Source organism: Phascolarctos cinereus, unplaced genomic scaffold (assembly GCF_003287225.1).
Source record: "Phascolarctos cinereus isolate Bilbo 61053 unplaced genomic scaffold, phaCin_HiC Scaffold_2;HRSCAF=192, whole genome shotgun sequence".
In the NCBI taxonomy this organism is placed as follows: Eukaryota; Metazoa; Chordata; class Mammalia; order Diprotodontia; family Phascolarctidae; genus Phascolarctos; species Phascolarctos cinereus.
Window position 1 is genome coordinate 174,828,009 of NW_027555625.1, and position 18,305 is coordinate 174,846,313.

The 18,305-nt window shown below is 36.1% G+C and overlaps 1 protein-coding gene across 2 annotated transcripts in view; it reads right to left on the bottom strand.

The window, feature by feature from the left end:
* Positions 1-5,558: 5,558 nt before the first annotated feature.
* SHLD1 (shieldin complex subunit 1) overlaps positions 5,559-18,305 on the bottom strand; it is a 116,951-nt gene continuing 104,204 nt past the window's right edge. For both annotated transcript variants that reach the window (XM_020985494.2, XM_078149731.1), the window contains one exon: positions 5,559-8,440. In XM_020985494.2, the coding sequence (XP_020841153.1) occupies positions 8,001-8,440 (440 nt within the window). In that variant the 3' untranslated portion in view covers positions 5,559-8,000. The remainder of the gene's footprint in view (positions 8,441-18,305) is intronic.

The window sequence follows — 18,305 nt, forward strand, 5'->3', positions numbered from 1 at the left end:
CAATCAACACTGAGCAAACTCCTCTAGAGGACAGGAAACTTCAGGGGGTAAAAACGAAACAGAGAAGGTGCCCATTATTTCCAGAGTCTTCCTCAAACATACATTCTGAATTACTAGATGTGGGATTTGAACCCTGGGCCTCTGAATCCCAAGCCAGTGCTCTGAAACCAAGGTTTCCGAAAATAAAGTGATCTGGCAACTCTATCTACAAGTTAAGTATTGTAGATGTCCTTTCCCAAGGGCACCCAGTTTGCAGCTAGGCCCAGAGATGGCTAGGGATTTACATTTTGAATATAAAGCTGTTGCTCAAGGGCCCAACTGAAGCAAAGTGATTTCCTCAAAGAGAAGGAAGCAACGTCATGGAACACCAAGCACCAGAGAGAGAACTGAAGGAATGAGGAATGAGAATGCAGGGTTAAGGTTTGGGGGAAGGGACTAAAAAAGACTTAGAAATGCAAAGGAAAGCAATAGGCTGTCTCCAAACATACTGAACTATGAAAATTGTTATGCAAATGAAATGCAACCACTGGACAGAATGGGAATGTCTATGCAAATGGTTCTGCCCTCAAGAGATCTCCAGATGAAAAGATTTAAATGCTGGCTGCCATTGTTTTTTTTTTAAGACTTGTGCTCACCTGGACAGTGCAAGGTTCAAAATGAACACTGTTGGATAAGCCATTCAAATAAGGAGGAGTTTATAAGTCTAAAACCTAAAAGAAATTACACTAGGTCTAAGAGGAATAAGGCCCCCAAGAAATTAAACTATTTAACAAAGAACTGAAAACAGTGACAAGTGGTTTACGGAGCATAAGCAAAGAATCCCAGAATTGGAAGGGAACTGAGTCTAACTACAGCTGAACAAGAATCACCTGGCCAAGTCATCATCCACCTTTGGCTGTAATACTAATGCTAATAAACAGAGAACTTTGCAGAATGTTTTACATGTGATCCTTGTAAAGCAGGTGCTAGCATATCCATTTTACAGATGAGGAAACTGAGGTTGATCAAGGGTAAGTGACTTGTACTGTGTCACACAGCTTTTAAGTTTCTTAGCAGGATCCAAACTTGGTTCAGGGCAGCTAGGTGGTACAGTGGATAGAGTGCCAGGCCTGAAGTCAGGAAGAATCAACTTTGTGAGTTCAAATCTAGCCTCAGACACTTCCTAGTTGTACGACCCTGGGCAAGTCACTTAACTCTGTTTGCCTCAGTTTCCTCATCTGTAAAATGAGCTGGAGAAGGAAATGGCAAACCACTCAAGTATCTTTGCCAAGAAAACCCCAAATGGGGTCACAAAAAGTTGGGCCACAACAACAACAATACAAGCAGCACAGTACATTAGAAATGCCAACCCAACTTGAAATCAAAAGATCTAATATGAATCCTGCCTCTGCAGGAGCATAATCAAAGAATCCCAGAATTGGAAGGGAACTGAATCTAACTGTCCTATGCAGGATTCATATTTGTCCATCACTTCATGTCTCAATGCCTTGGTTTCCTATAAAATTAAAAGCATGAGAGTAGATAACTCCTAATTTCCTCCTTGTGCTGGAACATACCCTCCTACTGTCAAAGTCATTATCTTTGGACACAGATAAGTACAGGCTGGTAATAACCTTTGTAGGCTGATAAGATCTTGGTGAGTCTATCTGCAAAGCTGAATCAGGCAACAGTGCCCAAAGCCAGGGGAACAAGACCTTTGTCTCTGTTGTCATTAAAGCTCTTTCTGGATAAATGGGCAGTGTTAATCTGTCCTCACTAAAGTTCAAAATAAAGATAAAGATTGAAGGGAGCCAGATCTCTCTCTCCTATTGACGCATCACTACCACTTAGACACAAGTAGACTTACCCCACTAGCTCTTTAACCTGAGGCGATTTTGGCTTTTAGATTTCTAAATTATCTGGACAAGATTTAATGCCATTAAGATATTCTACCAGGTGCCAGGCACTCACAGCTCCATGACTAATAATGGTGACAACATTACTGATATTGAAATCTCACAGAGGAGCAGAAGGCCACTGCCTACTCGATAGATTCAGACAGTTTGTGCACTTATCAAATATCTAGGAAAATCATATTTTAAAAGTCATCAGTTTGGTCTTGTTCATTAAACAACAGGAAAATAATCTTCAGTCACTGAAAAGTTGTTTAGTTGTTTCATTCCTGTCTGACTCTCAATGACCCCGTATGGGGTTTTCTTGGCAAAAACACTGGCATGGTTTTGTCATTTCCTTCTCCAGCTCATTTTACAGATGAGGAAACTGAGACAAATACAGCTAACTGACTTGTCTAAGATCACACAGCTAGTAAGTATCTGAGGATGAGTTTTCCTGACTCTAAGCTGAGCACTCTCTCCACTGCGCCACCTAGCTGCCCCACTGAAAACTACACTCTTCATATTATTGCACCCTGTATGAGACTTTAAATATTTTTAATCTGAGATTTTATGACAACCTCCGTAGTTTCTCTATCATTTTACTGGCCTAAGATTTCAATAGAAGAAATAAGAGAGACAGGAGTGAAGTCTCTTCTGCCAAGAGGAAGCTATCTTAGAACTCCTATTCTTTTCCCTACAAAATATTCATTCCTCCCACTTAGATCTATTTCAAATAGTATTGTCTGAACTTGTTTGTCCTCTTTCCTTCTTGAAATTCTTTTGTACACATTTGGATTTATCTGTGTAAAGGTTACATCTCTCTGCCCCCAGAAGAATATAAGCTCCTTGAAGGCAGTTTTGTCTCATTTTTGCCAGTGTAGCCCCAGCACTTAGTACAGTGCCTTGTACACAGTAGGCAATGAAAAAGAAATGTTTGGTGAGTTGAACTGAATTGAATTGTTTGGAAGCTCTTGCCTCTGGATCTTCCCAAAATTCAGAGTTTTAAATTTATAATTCCCTTCTTTTAAATCAATCCTCTGCCCTATCCAAGTAACATCAATTGTGTAGTCTTCTCTGCTTATAGAGGCAGAGTTCAACTACCCAGTATTTGTTGGAACCCACTCTCTCTCCCAAAAGTAGGACCACTGATAATTTCTTGATTTGTGTCAATGATTATTTCTTCCTTCAAAAGGTCAAGGAACCAACAAGAAGTACTATCCTGCATCTGACTGTATTCAACCAGAAGGAAATAGCTCCTGGGCTGTAAATGATGGGGACCTTAGAAGAAAGTGATTACCCATCCTATTTTTTTGTGATAGAGGAAAGGTAAACTAGCACAGTACCTGGCACATAGGAGGAGATTAATAAATGTCGATTGATTGACTGATTGATTGAATGCTATGACATTCACCTTATATTTGGGGAGAGCTGATTATAAAGAGATAAGAGGCTACATAGGATCCCATGGCCTAAAATTCTATAGATGTGTCAGCCCAGGAAGGATAAACACTCTAGATCTGAGTTCAAATCCTGCCTCAGACATTTACTAGCTGTGTGATCCAGGGCAAATTGCTTGGCTTCTCTTAGTCTCAGTTTTCTCATCTATAAAATGAACACAATAATCTCATGGGATTTGAAGAGTCAATTAGGAACAACTCCAATTAGGAGAAAAGGATATACACATATATATGGATGCAAGGGAAAATCACTAACCAACTTGGATTTTATAAACACATGTCCAGAAGAAGAAAGCTAGAAAAGATAAGAAAGGATGAATACAAAATCATGGCAACAGACATAGCCCTGTAAGAATAGGGCCAGGAATGCTAATGTTAAGAATGAACTGAATTTGGAGGAAAGCTAGGGGCCACAAAAAGGTTTTTAGGGTTTTTTTAAGGTTATATTGGAGGAAAGAGGAGGCTCAAAGAGAAGACAGGTCCCTGTGGCTCAAAGTGGATGGGAGATGACAATGGATGACCAAGAGAAATTTCAAATCTTATTTTGTTTCTGTATTTTCTATCCTTCCCCCTTCCCCCCCCAAAAAAAAATTACCTTTGGAAAGGATAGAACAAAAATGACTAACAAAGAGTTTCACATTTAAGATAAGTAGGGAAATAGTAAGAAAGTCCTTTACTGCCCCAGATGAGTTGAAGTCATGGAGCTTGAACTACATCTAGGGCAGTGGTGTCAAACTTAAGCAGAAAAAGGGTCACTAAACCATACATAAAGATCCCCGGGGGTTGCATATATATATATATGTGTGTATATGTATATGTATATATGTATGTATGTATATATATATATATGTGTGTGTGTGTGTGTATATGCATGTATTTAGCAAACTACACATGTTTATATATATATGTGTATATATATGTATGTATGTATGTGTATATATATATATATATGTATGTATATGTATGTATTTAGCAAACTACACATGTTTATAGATCTTTTTTAAGGATATATCAACACATTAAAATCAGATAGCAACTACACTTGAATCCAGTTCCGGTTCAAGCCCTTGGGAGTGTTGTGGGCGGCATGCTGCCTGTGGGTCAGTGTTTGACACATCTGTACCAAGGCACTGAAAGACCTGGTAGGATTTCCTACTATCTGCTTCCTTTACTCCTATGCAGGTTCTGCTGAATGGAGCTAGAGGAAGATATGCAACCATGCCAAGACCACTACAAATCTATGTTTTCTATTACCACCTGGGTCATGACAAACCTTTAGGGCAAGGCCAACCTTTTGTTCCTCTCTAATTGATTCTCTGCCCCACTCCCCACAGAGGCTGCTCCTTCTCTTCTCTCCATACCACTCTCTTACACAACCTTCTTAGCTGAAGGTACTTTAATGAAAAAATCAAGTCCATTGGCTGTGAGCACCCTCTCCTCCCTTTCTCTACATTTTACATCCCCATTTTTTCCTCTTATTTTGGTCTCTGATAAAAAGGTAGCTTTTTTCCTTGTTAAGGTCAGCTCTTTTCCACATACCTTTGATCCCATTCCCTCCCATATTCTTCACCATATTTCTTCTACAATCATCCCTGCAAAAGAAAAAAACAGAGCAAAATAGTATGCTTTGATCTGCATTCAAACTCCATAGTTTTTTCTCTGGATGTGGATAGCATTTTCCATCATGGGACTTTCGGAGATGACTTAGATCCTTGCATTGCTGAAAGGAGCAACGTCTATCAAAGTTAGTCATCACACAATGATGTTACTGTGTACAATGTTCTCTTGATTCTGCTCATTTCACTCAGCATCTCTAATGTTATTCTTGTAGCAATGATGTAGGAATGTGAGCTACCCAATGATATGGTTAAGTAGACTGAATAGCTAGATACAAAGTGCAGACATTAATGGTCTGATATTAACTTGGAGGTAGGTTTTCATTGGGTTGTCCCATGGATCTGTATTTTAAACATTTTGTCAATGACTTGGAAAATCATGTAGACAGTGTTGATCAGAAGTGCAGATAATTTCAATGGGGAGGGAGAGCTGAGATGAGAGTCAGGATCCAAAATTATCTTGTTAAGTGCTAGGACATTGGCCTTGATTGAATAATGCACAAAAGAATAGGAATAAGAATGAAGTCTTATTATTGGGTTCAAAAAATCAATGTCGGAAGAACAATATAGAGGTGACATGGTTAATAATGATAATAAGTGACATTTACATAGTATGTTAAAGTCTGCAGAATACTTTATATACATGAGCTCATTTGATGTTTACAATTCTATAAAATAGGTACTACAGGTATTGTTATCCAAAATTTTTGTTCAATAATTGCAGCTGTGTCTGACTATTTGTGACCCCATTTGGGGATTTCTTGGCAAAGATACTCAAATGGTTTGCTATTTTACAGATGAGGAAACTAAGGCAAAGTTAAGTGATTTGTCCACGGTCATAGAACTAGTAAGTGTCTGAGGCAAGATTTGAACTCAGGAAGATGAGTCTTCCTGACTTCAGGCCCAGAACTTTATTCACTGTGAACTGCTCTGAAATCTAAAATATATAGATGTTGAAACTGAGGCTCATATAGGTTGTCCAGGGTCACATAGCTATGAAAGGGTAGAGGGTGGCATTTGAATCTGGGTCTTCCTGCCTTCAAGTCCAACTCTCTACCCACAGCATCGTGGTGTCTTTCACAGAAGTTCATCTAAAAATGATCTGGGGTTTTTGGTGGATTATAAACTCAACATCAATCGACAGCAGCTAGGTATGTAGTAGATAGGATACTATATCAGGGGTCAGGAATACCTGAGTTTGAGGGTTGTTGGGAGAATCAAATCAAAATATGTGTTAAATATTTTGCAAACCATAAAGTACCATATAAATGATAGCCATTATATGGCATCCCCACAAAAAAGGTAATATAATCTTAAGTTCCATATGGGCATTATTCCCAGGACTGAAGCTCTAGTTCTGCTATACTCTGCTCTGGTCAGGCCATATTTGAAATGTTATAATCAATTCTGGGTGCCACTGCTTAGGAAATGGCATTGATAAGCTGGACAATGTCAAGAAGATGGTAAAGAGACTCAAGTCTCTCTAATGTGAAAATTAGCTGAAGGAACTGGTGATGTTTTGGCTGAAGAAGAGAAAACTTGGGTAGGCATGATAGCTGTTTTCAAATTTGTGAAGGGCTGTCAAGTGGGAAAAGAATTAGATTTCTATTGTTTTATCTCCCCTGAGGTAAGAATCATGAGCAAAGAATGGATGTTTCAGTTGAAAAAAGGGAAACTGAGATTGATGGCAAGAATAAATTTCCTAACAAATGGAGCTATCCCCAAGAGGAATAGGCTGCCTTAGTAGGTTCCCTTTCACTGGAGGTATTCAAGCAAAGGCTGGAGGGTCTCATATATAGATAGGTTGTGGTGGGGATTCTTTCTGGGACAAGGGCTGGAATAAATGTCTTCTGAGATTCCATTCAACGCTGATATTTTTTGATTCTGTGATCAGTTCTCTGTCTTCTTTTAAAACTATACTTATATTATGCTTAGATACTTATATAGTGAGCCTTTTGCAGAGCTCTTGGATTAGTAAACTTGGTACTAGGCCAATTAATTTTGACCTAAATCTTCTAAAATGTATACTCTTGCTTCCTAACTACACAGGATTATCAATCTCTGCTCATGATAAGCAATGTAATACTTTCTGTCAACATAATTTCTTCTGAGGAGTATAAGGTTCAGTATTAATAAAAAAATTTTTTTCTAAATATCTGTATGGTATGTTCTGTAAATACATCAACGCTAACTGAAATAGTGTTTCATTTTTTAAAGTCCATGATACACACACCCTGAAGCACTTGCCAAGCACAAACTGGGATCATCTGTTTAGAAAGGCACTGAGGAGATGTACTCTTCAACTCTGCTGGAGAGGGGCACCGTGGACAAGGAGCACCTGGTCTCTGAAAAGGTTACAGGAACATCCCACTGGGCAGCCATTTGTATACAGACCTCATGGCAGCTTGAGAGAAGATAAACTAGCTAGCCTCAGGAGACCCAAGCAGATTGTTAGATAATTCTCTAATTGTTCATAAAATGACTGAGGGCTTTGGTTTGAGATTTAGCATCTGGAAATAAACAAATGAAAACAAAAATAAAAGAGAGGCTGCTACCATTTCAGCAGTTAATAAGTTTCTCTTCCCTTTCAACTAGAAATTGACAGGCTGAGAACACAGGGGCTTACTATAGCATAAGTCAGCATATACATGTATATGTACATATATACATGTATATGATGACAATTGGAATTTACTTTTTTCTCTCCCTTTCCATTTGCAATGTGACAGAGAAAAAAAATTGTTAACTTATAAAATCCCCCATGTTCTTTCTATCTCAAACTTTCACCTCTGACTCTTGAGAGGAATACGCATCATTGAAATATGCTAGAGTTTTACTCTAGTTCTTTATTTGTATTCTTTTAGTTCATACATTCTTTATCATATGACCTCAGCCTTATTTCATTAGATGACATCTCACACTTGAATATGCACAGATTCATTTCCATAATAACACCATTTCCCAACTGCTTTCATGTCTTATGTGAGGGCATTTAAATTATCACCTATCAACAACAAATTATATGTCCAGTCCAGCTCCTTTAGCTATATGAATTATGTTTCTTTCACTTTATTCTCCTTTAAGAGAAAACTAATTACATCTTTTGAAAGTCCTGGGGTTGGCTTTTCTTTATCCAGAGAAGCATCTCTTTCTTCCAGTGGACAGAAGAGAACATCTTTAGAATGATTTTGTATGACTGAATATCCATCTCGGTTTAAAATCACCTGGGCCATCTGAAAACTGCGGAGTGCATACTTTTGATTCTCTTGACTGGTCAGTTCTGTGATTTTCTGAGAAAGGCGATGAGATGCTGTCTCTGAGAGTCCATCCCTTGGAGGGGGTAGTGTCTGACCATATACTTCATAGAAACGGTCCAGAGATTTCCTAAGTCCATCATCTTCCATGGTCTCTGGTTGGTTTGCCATGGAGTGGTTAAGCCAAAAGTTCTCACTGGTCCCAGAATCATTCTGTCGTGAATTTAAGTGGCTGCCTTCTAAAAAATAAAACATTTCAGTAATTGATTTCACATTTAAAAATATTAGAGGGCAGATCAAAATCAGATTATGCCACTTGGTTACAAGCTCTCCCATGTCATTCCCTGCCTCCTCATATCATGTTGCTGATATATCAGCAGCTGATTCTTGAATGTTCTCCCTTTGCATTCCTAGACTAATACCATGATCACTCTTTGAATTTCCAGGGTAAGATGTTAAAGACGTCCTGCAGAAAACTTAAACTCAATATATCTAAAATTGAGCTTATTATCTTCCCCTTAACTTCTATCTTCCTAACTTTCCCATTATTGTTCAGAATACAACCATCCTCCCAGCAACCTGGGCTCACAACCTAGTTGTCATTCTTGACTCCTCTCTCTCTCTCTCTCTCTCTCTCTCTCTCTCTCTCTCTCTTCTCTCTCTCTCTCTCTCTCTCTCTTTCACACACACACACACACACACACACACACACACACACACACACACACACACACACACACACACTCATATCCAATCAGTTGCCAAGTCCTGTCATTTCTTCTCTCATAAAATCTCTCAAATATGCTCCCTTCTTTCCTCTGACACTGCCACCACTTAAAAAGGTGATGGTTTCCCACTGCATCCAGGGCCATCTCCAGTTGTCCTGATCTATATCTTGCCACTGGTCCCAGAGGGCTCTGGAGGAAGGAGTGAGGCTGGTGACTTTGCACAGCCCTGCCTGATTTAAATCTAATTCACTTGCAAGTCATGGCATACCCTTTCTGTTGTCATGGTCCTCTTTAAGAACAAAGGACTAACAACAAAAATCCTCATCACCTCACATCTAGACTGATGTAACAGTTGACTAATTGTTGACTGATGATGGTGAGGAGGAGGAGGAGGAGGAAAAAGAAAGAGAAAGTAATGATATTATTATTATTAGTACTACTACTACTATAACTACCACTACTACTACTACTACCACCACCACCACCACCACCACCACCACTACTACTACTTATTACTACTCCTAATGACTAGCATTTATATAGTGTCTACTCTGTGTGCCAGGCGCTGTGCTAAGTGCTTTACAAAGATTATCTCATTTGAACTTCACAACAACCCTGTGAGGCAGATGTTATTATCCTAGCGCTTAGTATAGTACCTGGCACATAAATGGCCCTTAATAAATGTTGATTAATTATTCCTATTTTATAGTTGAGGAAACTGAGGCAAACAGAGTTTAAGTGATTTGCCCAAAGTTATACAGCTAGCAAATGTCTGAGGCTAGATCTGAACTCAGGTCTTCCTGACTCCTAGCCCAGTGCTCTAGACACTGTGTCAAATGCTTATTTAACATTTTAAACTGGATGGGCTATATCTTAAATTCATAAGATCATATATCTAGAAGTAGAAGGAACCATAGACCCCATCTAACCCTTCACTTCAAAGATGAGGAAACTTGAGGCCCAGGTGGGCTTGCCCAAAGTCATTCATACATGTAGCAGTATCTGAGGTGGGATCTGAATTCAGGTCTTCTGACTCCAGAGCAATGGCTTTTAAATTAAGTTTGGAGCACCGGCCCTGAAATCAAGAGGACCTGAGTTTAAATCCAGCCTCAGATCAAACACTTGACACTTACTAGCTGTGTGACCCTGGGCAAGTCACTTAACCTCAATTGCCTTAAAAAAAATTAAGCTAGGAACTTAGATCAGAATCAGATTAAGCTGTGATTAAAGCAGTGAAGGGTTATTAAAATAGTTACTGATGTGCCTAGTTTTTCTTTTCTTTTTTTAAAATTTAAAACATTATTCTTAACCAGTAGTTCTCAAAGCACGGCCTAAAGACTTTTGGAGGTCCCCAAGACCCTTTCAGGAGGTCCACGAAATCAAAATTATTTTCATGATAATACTAAGTCATTATTTGCTATTAAAATTCTCCTCCCTTTTCCAACTGCACATCTCTGTAAGGCCAGATTATTTTCATATGCTTATTTCATCTCAAACAAAATATCATGACAGACTGAATGCAGAAACAGATATGAGAATCTAGCTATCTTCAACTAATCTAAACATTAAAAAGATTTGCAAAAATATGTAAAACAATGCCACTCTTCTCACAAACTTTTTTTTATTTTGGAAAATATTTTCATAAGATATGTTATTTATGTTACCATGTAATAGTTTTGTTATTGTTATTTTAAAGTGAATAAACATTTTAAAATTTATCATTTAATTTAAATTAAATTTTAAATTAATTATTTTTAAATCAGTTTTAATTTTTTAATGTGGTAAATATTGGTAGATATAACCTACATAAAAGCACTTTGGGATGCTCAATAATTTCTTTTTCAATGCTCAATAATTTTTTTAAATGCTCAATAATTTTTAAGAATGTAAATGGGTCTTCAGAACAAAAAGTTTGAGAATTGTTGCTCTATCTTTACCAAGTTTTAAACAAATTTGAAAATACCATTGACAATTTAAATCAAAAAAGAATTCTAATTTTTTAGAGAAAAAGAACAATTGGTATCATTCCTTCACCACGGCTATATCCACACTGCCTGATATCCTCTTGGTTGAAAGTAAAAAATACAAATGAATAGTGGAAGTAAGAAGGGGAACACTTGATAAATTCAGTTCATGGCAATTCAACAAAAATGTATTAAGTATCAATTGTGTTCAAGGCACCGAGATAAGACTACAAAGATAAGAACAAAAGAGTTCCTTCTAATTAAGCAGCTTATATTCTATGTTCGTATACATTGATATTAGGCATTCATTCATTCATTCATTCATTTATTCATTTATTTGTTTATTTATTTATTAAGAGGTAAGTAGGTGGTGCAGTAGATATAGTGCTGGACTTGGAGTCAAAAGACCTCAGTTCAAATCCAGCCCAAGACACTTATTATCTGTGGGATGCTGGGCAAATCACTTAGCCTGTTTGCCTCAGTTTCCTCATCTGTAAAATGGGAATAATAATAATAGCACCTTTTTCTCAGAGTGAGGATCAAATGAGATAATGTATGCAAAATGCTTTCCAAACTTTATAAGTTTGTATAAGTTAACTGTATAAGTTAACATTATTAACATTATTATTGTTATTATCTTATCTTCCTCCCCCTGCCCCCCCCCAAAAAAAACACAGTCTAGGGAGGGGTAAAACGTTATGTCTAAAGGCGACTTATTTAAGTCTTGGCAACTGCAAATATCAGGAAGTTTTTCCAATATCAAGCTGAAACTTACCTCTCTCCAACTTCAAGTGTAAGGGGCATGAATAAGTCAGGGGCTGTAACAATATGATTACCAAGGAACTGGCCAGCATATTGCTATTGCAAACTCTACTTGGTTTTGGACTAGTCGTTTGGAATCCAATGGCCACAAATGTATACCAAAAATACACCAAAAATGTACACCATGCAAAAAATGCCTGGACACTATATTTTATCTAAATATGAAATAGAATTCAGTCCTATATATTATATAAGAAATTTACCTCTTGAGAAATTTCATACTACAGGGAAAGTTTTTCTATGGACCACATAGTCTCAGTTTATTTTCTGTTCTCAGTCCTGAAGTTATAATAAGAGTTGAGTAAAATGTCACATCATATTCTTTTTTTAAAAGACATTGTCCTTGGTCCACTTAAGTCTCTAATCTCTTCTTAAAATCTGCTTAATTCCCAGCTCTAAAATAATTCCTGTCATGTGTCAATTTATAGGCAATCTAGAAGAAAGCTCATGTGTTTCTTTTTCATATCACTAACTGCCTCTTCACCAGCAAAACTAATAGAGAGAAGGAACATGGTCCTTTAATGACCTACTCCCACATGGTGTTGATGTCTATGGTGAAGGTTAATGCATCTTCAATAAATCAGCCAGCTGTGTTTCAGTGATGTATACTCACAGCTATTTTCAAATTCCTACTTTATGTATAGCCAAGAGGAAGGAGATGCCTAATGCTGTGATCCTTAAAGACTCTCAGACAGATAAGTAGGCAAGACTGTTACTATTCAACTTGGCAGAAAGACTATCTTCATTCCCTTTCATTATCTCATTATTTAATTCTCCTCACTCCACCCTCTTCTCCCATCTTTTTCTTATGTCTCTCTCCCTTCATGCTAGCCTTCATTTCTAGAAAACCATGCAAACAATATAATGGGTCTCTTCCTTTTCCTTTGACAAAACCACATTCCTTATTCAGAAAAGAATACAAAGGTACTGGAATGATACTGAATCTACACTTGCTAGTTGAGGATATGGCAGAAGCAATTACAGATCAGATTCAGAAAATCATATAGCTGATTTTGTTTACCTTTAAATGTCATAAAAAGTTTCCCCCCCCTTCCTTTCAGTTTAAGGATGTATGAAATGCTTGTGTGAACAGAAATCTGACATCTGTTTCACTATATTAAAGCCTCCTATGAGCACAGATCCAGTTAAGTATGACTTCCACTGTACAGGGTAATAGAAAGAATAGAATAATGGCAGAGGAGTAGAATGAAGCAGGTGAATACTGAGCTTTCATGTAGCCCAAGAATGAATAACACATGTACTTAAAGGACAAGAATAAAAGACAATGAAATCCTTCAATGATTAATCAAAATCATATACTTATGAACACAACATCAATAAGGCTAAACTGTTTACATCACTATACAGTAAAATGATATTTGTAACTCTTGAGAACTGTATTAGTTCTCTATTAGGGCAGTTAGAAGGGGTATACATAGACAGAGGGTGTGGGTATAATTGACTTAGATGTGATGGTATAAAAAATTAAGGGGTGAAAAAAAGGATTATACTGGGAGAAGATGAAAGGGGTAGGCAGAATGGGGTAAATTACATCAGATGAAGAGGCATGAAAGACCTATTACAGTAAAGGGAAACAAGGGAAGGGGGTGGCAAGCATTGTTTAAACATACTTACTCTCACTGGATTTGGCTCAAAGAGGGAATAATATACATACCCAGTTAGGTATAGAAATTTATCTTACCCTATAGGGAAGTAGGAGGGAAAAGGGAAAAGAAAAGGAATGGGGGGAAGCCAATAGAAGGGATGGCAGATTGAGGGAGGCGGTGGTCAGAAGTCAAACACTGGTGAGGAGGGACAGGGTGAAAGGAGAGAAAGTATAAACAGGGAAAAGTAGGACGGAGGGAAATATACAATAATTATAACTGTGAATGGAAATGAGATGAACTCTGACATAAAACAGAAGTAGAGAGCAGAGTGGATTAAAAACCAGAATTCTACAATACGTTGCTTACAAGAAACACATTTGAAACAGAGAGACACACACAGAGTAAAGGTAAAAGGCTGCAGCAGAATATATTAGCTTCAGTTGAAGTTAAAAAAAAAAAGAAGCAGGGGTAGCAATCCTAATCTCAGACAAAGAAAAAGCAAAAATAGAGCTAATTAAAAGAGACAAGGAAGGAAACTACATCTTGCTAAAAGGTACCACAGACAATGAAATAATATCAATACTAAATATATATGCACCAAGTGGTACAGCATCCAAATTCTTAAGGAAGTTAAATGAATTACAGGAAGAAATAGACAGCAAAACTATACCAGTGGAGGGACCTCAACCTCCCCCTCTCAGAACTAGAGGAGTCTAACCACAAAATAAATAAAAAAGAAGTTAAGGAGGTGAATAGAATTTTAGAAAAGTTAGACATGCTAGTCCTCTGGAGAAAAATGAATGGAAATAAAAAGAAATATAGCTTTTTCTCAACAGTACATGGCACCTACACAAAAAATGACCATTATTAGAGCATAAAAACCTCATAATTAAATGCAGAAAGGCAGAAATATTAAATGCATCCTTTTCCAATCATGATACAATAAAAATTACATGTAATAAAGGACCATGAAAAGATAGATTAAAAATTAATTGGAGACTAAATAATCTAATCCTAAAGAATGAATGGGTCAAACAACAAATCATAGAAGCAATTAATAATGTCATCAAAGAGGATGATAATAATGAGACAACATACCAAAATTTATGGGATGCAGCCAAAGAGAAACTTAGGGGAAATTTATATCTCTAAATGCTTACATGAATAAATAGAGAAAAAGCAGATCAACGAATTGGGCATGCAACTAAAAAAGTTAGAAAAAGAACAAATTAAAACTCCATAATTAAATACAAAATTAGAAATTCTGAAAATCAAAGGAGAAAATAAAATTGAAAGTGGAAAAACTATTAAATTGATAAATAAAACTAAGAGCTGGTTTTACAAAAAAATAAAATAGATAAACCTTTGATTAATTTGATTTTAAAAAAAAGAAAGAAGAAAACCAAATTACCAGTATCAAAAAGGAAATGGGTGAATTCACCACCATGAGGAAATTAAAGCAATAATTAGGAGCTATTTTGTCTACTTATATGCCAACAAATCTGACAATCTAAGAGAAATGAATGAATATTTACATAAAGGTAAATTGCTCAGATTAACAGAAGAGAAATAAAATACTTAACTCCATTTTAGAAAAAGAAATTGAACAAACCATCAATGAACTCCCTAAGAAAAAATCTCCAGGGCCAGGTGGATTTACAAGTGAATTCTACCAAACATTTAAAGAACAATTTAATTCCAAAACTATATAAACAATTTTGGAACAATAAGTGAGGAAGGAATCCTACCAAATTCCTTTTATCAAACAAATATGATTCTGGTATGTAAACCAAGAAGAGCCAAAATAGAGAAAGGAAATTATAGACCAATTTTCCTAATGAATGTTAATGCAAGTTTTAAAAATAAAATAATAGCAAAGTGATTACAGCAATTTATCACAAAGATAATATACTATAACCAGGTAGGATTTAAACCAGGAATGCAGAGCTGGTTCAATATTAGGAAACTATCAGCATAATTGACCAAATTAATAACAAAACCAATAGAAATCATATGATTATCTCAATAGATGTAGAAAAAGTCTGACAAAATGCAGCACCCATTCCTATTAAAAACACTTGAGAGCATAGGAGTAAATGGAGTTTTCCTTAAAATGTTAAGTAGCATCTATCTGAAATCATCAGCAAGCATTATCTGTAATGGGAATAAGTTAGAAGCCTTCCCAACAAGATCAGGGGTGAAACAAGGATACCCATTATCACCACTTTTATTCAATATTGTACTAGAAGTATTAGCTTTAGCAATAAGAAAAGAAAAAGAAATTGAAGGAATTAGAATAGGCAACTCTTTGCAGATGATATGATGGTATACTTGAAGAATCAACTAAAAAACTACTTGAAATAATCAATGGCTTTAGAAAAGTTATAGGATATTAAACAACCCATATAAATTATCAGGATTCTATAAACTATTATTAAAACCCAGCAGCAAGAGATAAAAAGAGAAATTCCATTTAAAATAACTGTAGATAATATAAGACATTTGGGAGTCTACCTGCCAAGACAAACCCAGGAACTATATGAACACAATTACAAAACATTTTTCACACAAATAAAGTCAGATCTAAATTGGAATATATCAATTGCTCATGAGTAGGCTGAGCTAATATAGTAAAAACGACAATTCTACCTAAGTTAATTTGGTTATTCTGTGTCATGCCAATCAAACTATCAAAAATTATTTTATAGAGCTAGAAAATATAATAACAAAATTCACCTGGAAGAATAAAAGGTCAAGAATATCAAGGCAAGTAATGGGGAAAAAAAATCGCAAAGGAAGGTAGCTTAACCATATCGGATATAAAACTACATTATAAAGTAGCAATCACCAAAACTATTTGGTACTGGCTAAGAAATAGTGGTGGATCAGTGAAATATATTAGGTACACAAGACACAGTAGTTAATGACTATAGCAATCTACTGTTTGATCAACCTAAAACTCCAGCTTCTGGGATAAGAACTCATATTTGACAAAAACTGCTGGGAAAACTGAAAAATAGTATGGCAGAAACTAGACATAGATCAACATCTCACATCACATACCAAGATAAGGTCAAAATATTTGGACATAATTGGTAATATGATAAGCAAATTAGGACAGCAAGGAATAGTTTACCTATCAGATCTATGGAGAAGGGAAGAATTTATGATCAAACAAGAGACAGACATCATTATGAAATGCAAAATGGATAATTTTGATTACATTAAACTAAAAAGGTTTTGCAGAAACAAAGCCAATGCAACCAAGATAAGAAGGGAAGTAGAAAGCTGGGAAACAATTTTTACACCCAGTGGTTCTGATAAAGGCCTCATTTCACAAACATATAGAGAACTGAGTCAAATTTATAAGAATCTAAATCATTTCCTAATTGATAAATGGTCAAAGGATATAAACAGGCAATTTTCAGATGAAGAAATTAAAGATATCTATAGTCATGTGAAAAATGCTCTAAATCACTACTGATTAGAGAAATGAAAATTAAAACAACTCTGAGGCACTACCTCACACCTATCAGATTGGCTAATATGACAGAAAAGGAAAATGATAAATGTTGGAGAAGATGCAGGAAAATTAAGACACTAATGCATTGTTGGTGGAGTTGTAAACTAATCCAACTATTCTGGAGATCAATTTGGAATTATTCCCAAAGGGCTATAAAACTGTGCATATTCTTTGACCCAGCAATACCACTACTAGGTTTGTATCCCAAAGAAACCATAAAAAAGGGAAAAGGACCCACATGTACAAAAAATATTTAGAGCAACTCTTTTTGTGGTGGCAAAGAATTGGGAATTGAGGGAATGCCCATCAATTGGAGAATGGCTGAACAAGTTGTGGTATATAAATGTAATGCAATACTATCATTCTATAAGAAATGATGAGCAGACAGAAAAACCTGGAAAGACTTACCTGAACTGATGCTGAATGAAGAGAGCAGAACCAGGAGAACATTGTGTACAGTAATAGCAACATTGTGCTATGACCAACTTTGATAGACTTAGCTCTTCTTAGCAATACAATGATACAAGACAATTCCAAAAGACTCATCACGGAAACTGCTATCCCATCTAGAGAAAGAACTATGGAGTCTGAATGCAGATCAAAACATACTATTCTCATTTTTTTTTGGTTTTTTATTCGTTCTCATGGTTTTCCCTTTTGTTCTAATTCTTCTTCAACAGTATGACTAATGTGGAAATATGTTTAATATGACTGCACATGTACAACCTATATTAGATTGCTTGCTGTCTTGGGGAGGGGGAGAGGATGGAGGGAGATAGGAAAGTTTGGAACTCAAAATCTCATAAAAAATTAACATTGAAAACTATCTTTACATGTAATTGGAAAAAATAAAATACTATTTCCAAACAAAAAAGACAATCAGCTCTTCAATCAGAATAATGCTCCAGATTTTAACAAACACAAGCTTACAAGTTCTGGCTCTCTTTGCATATATCTGCTACCTATGGTTAACCTAAGGCTAGAAGAAAAACCAGTACCCTCAACATGGCTATTGGCAGCAATTGATGCTTCCTTGTCTTGACATCTCAAATGTATTAATACCATTTTATGCACTCTGCAAAAGTTTAGCTCAACGTTCCTTAATACTAATTTAGTCAACAGAACACTTTGGGGACTGAAATATATTAAAGGAATCACACGTACTAGTCCAGGGAATTTTGACATAGAAAATTCACTTGAGAAAAAATAAGGTAAGAATCAATTTTGGAACAAGACTGAAAAAAAGCTACTTTCAAACCAAAATATGTTATACATTGTAAGTATTTTTGGTACACAATTCAGTATTTAATTTATTGTAGGAGAAGATTTCAGTAGCATAAAAATTCTCACAGAATCCATATTCACTCAATACCTAAGTTCCATGCAATAGTCCTAGAAATGTTGTTTTAGTTAAGGCTCTTAATGATAACACCTCATATGTTTTCCAGATGTCCCCACAA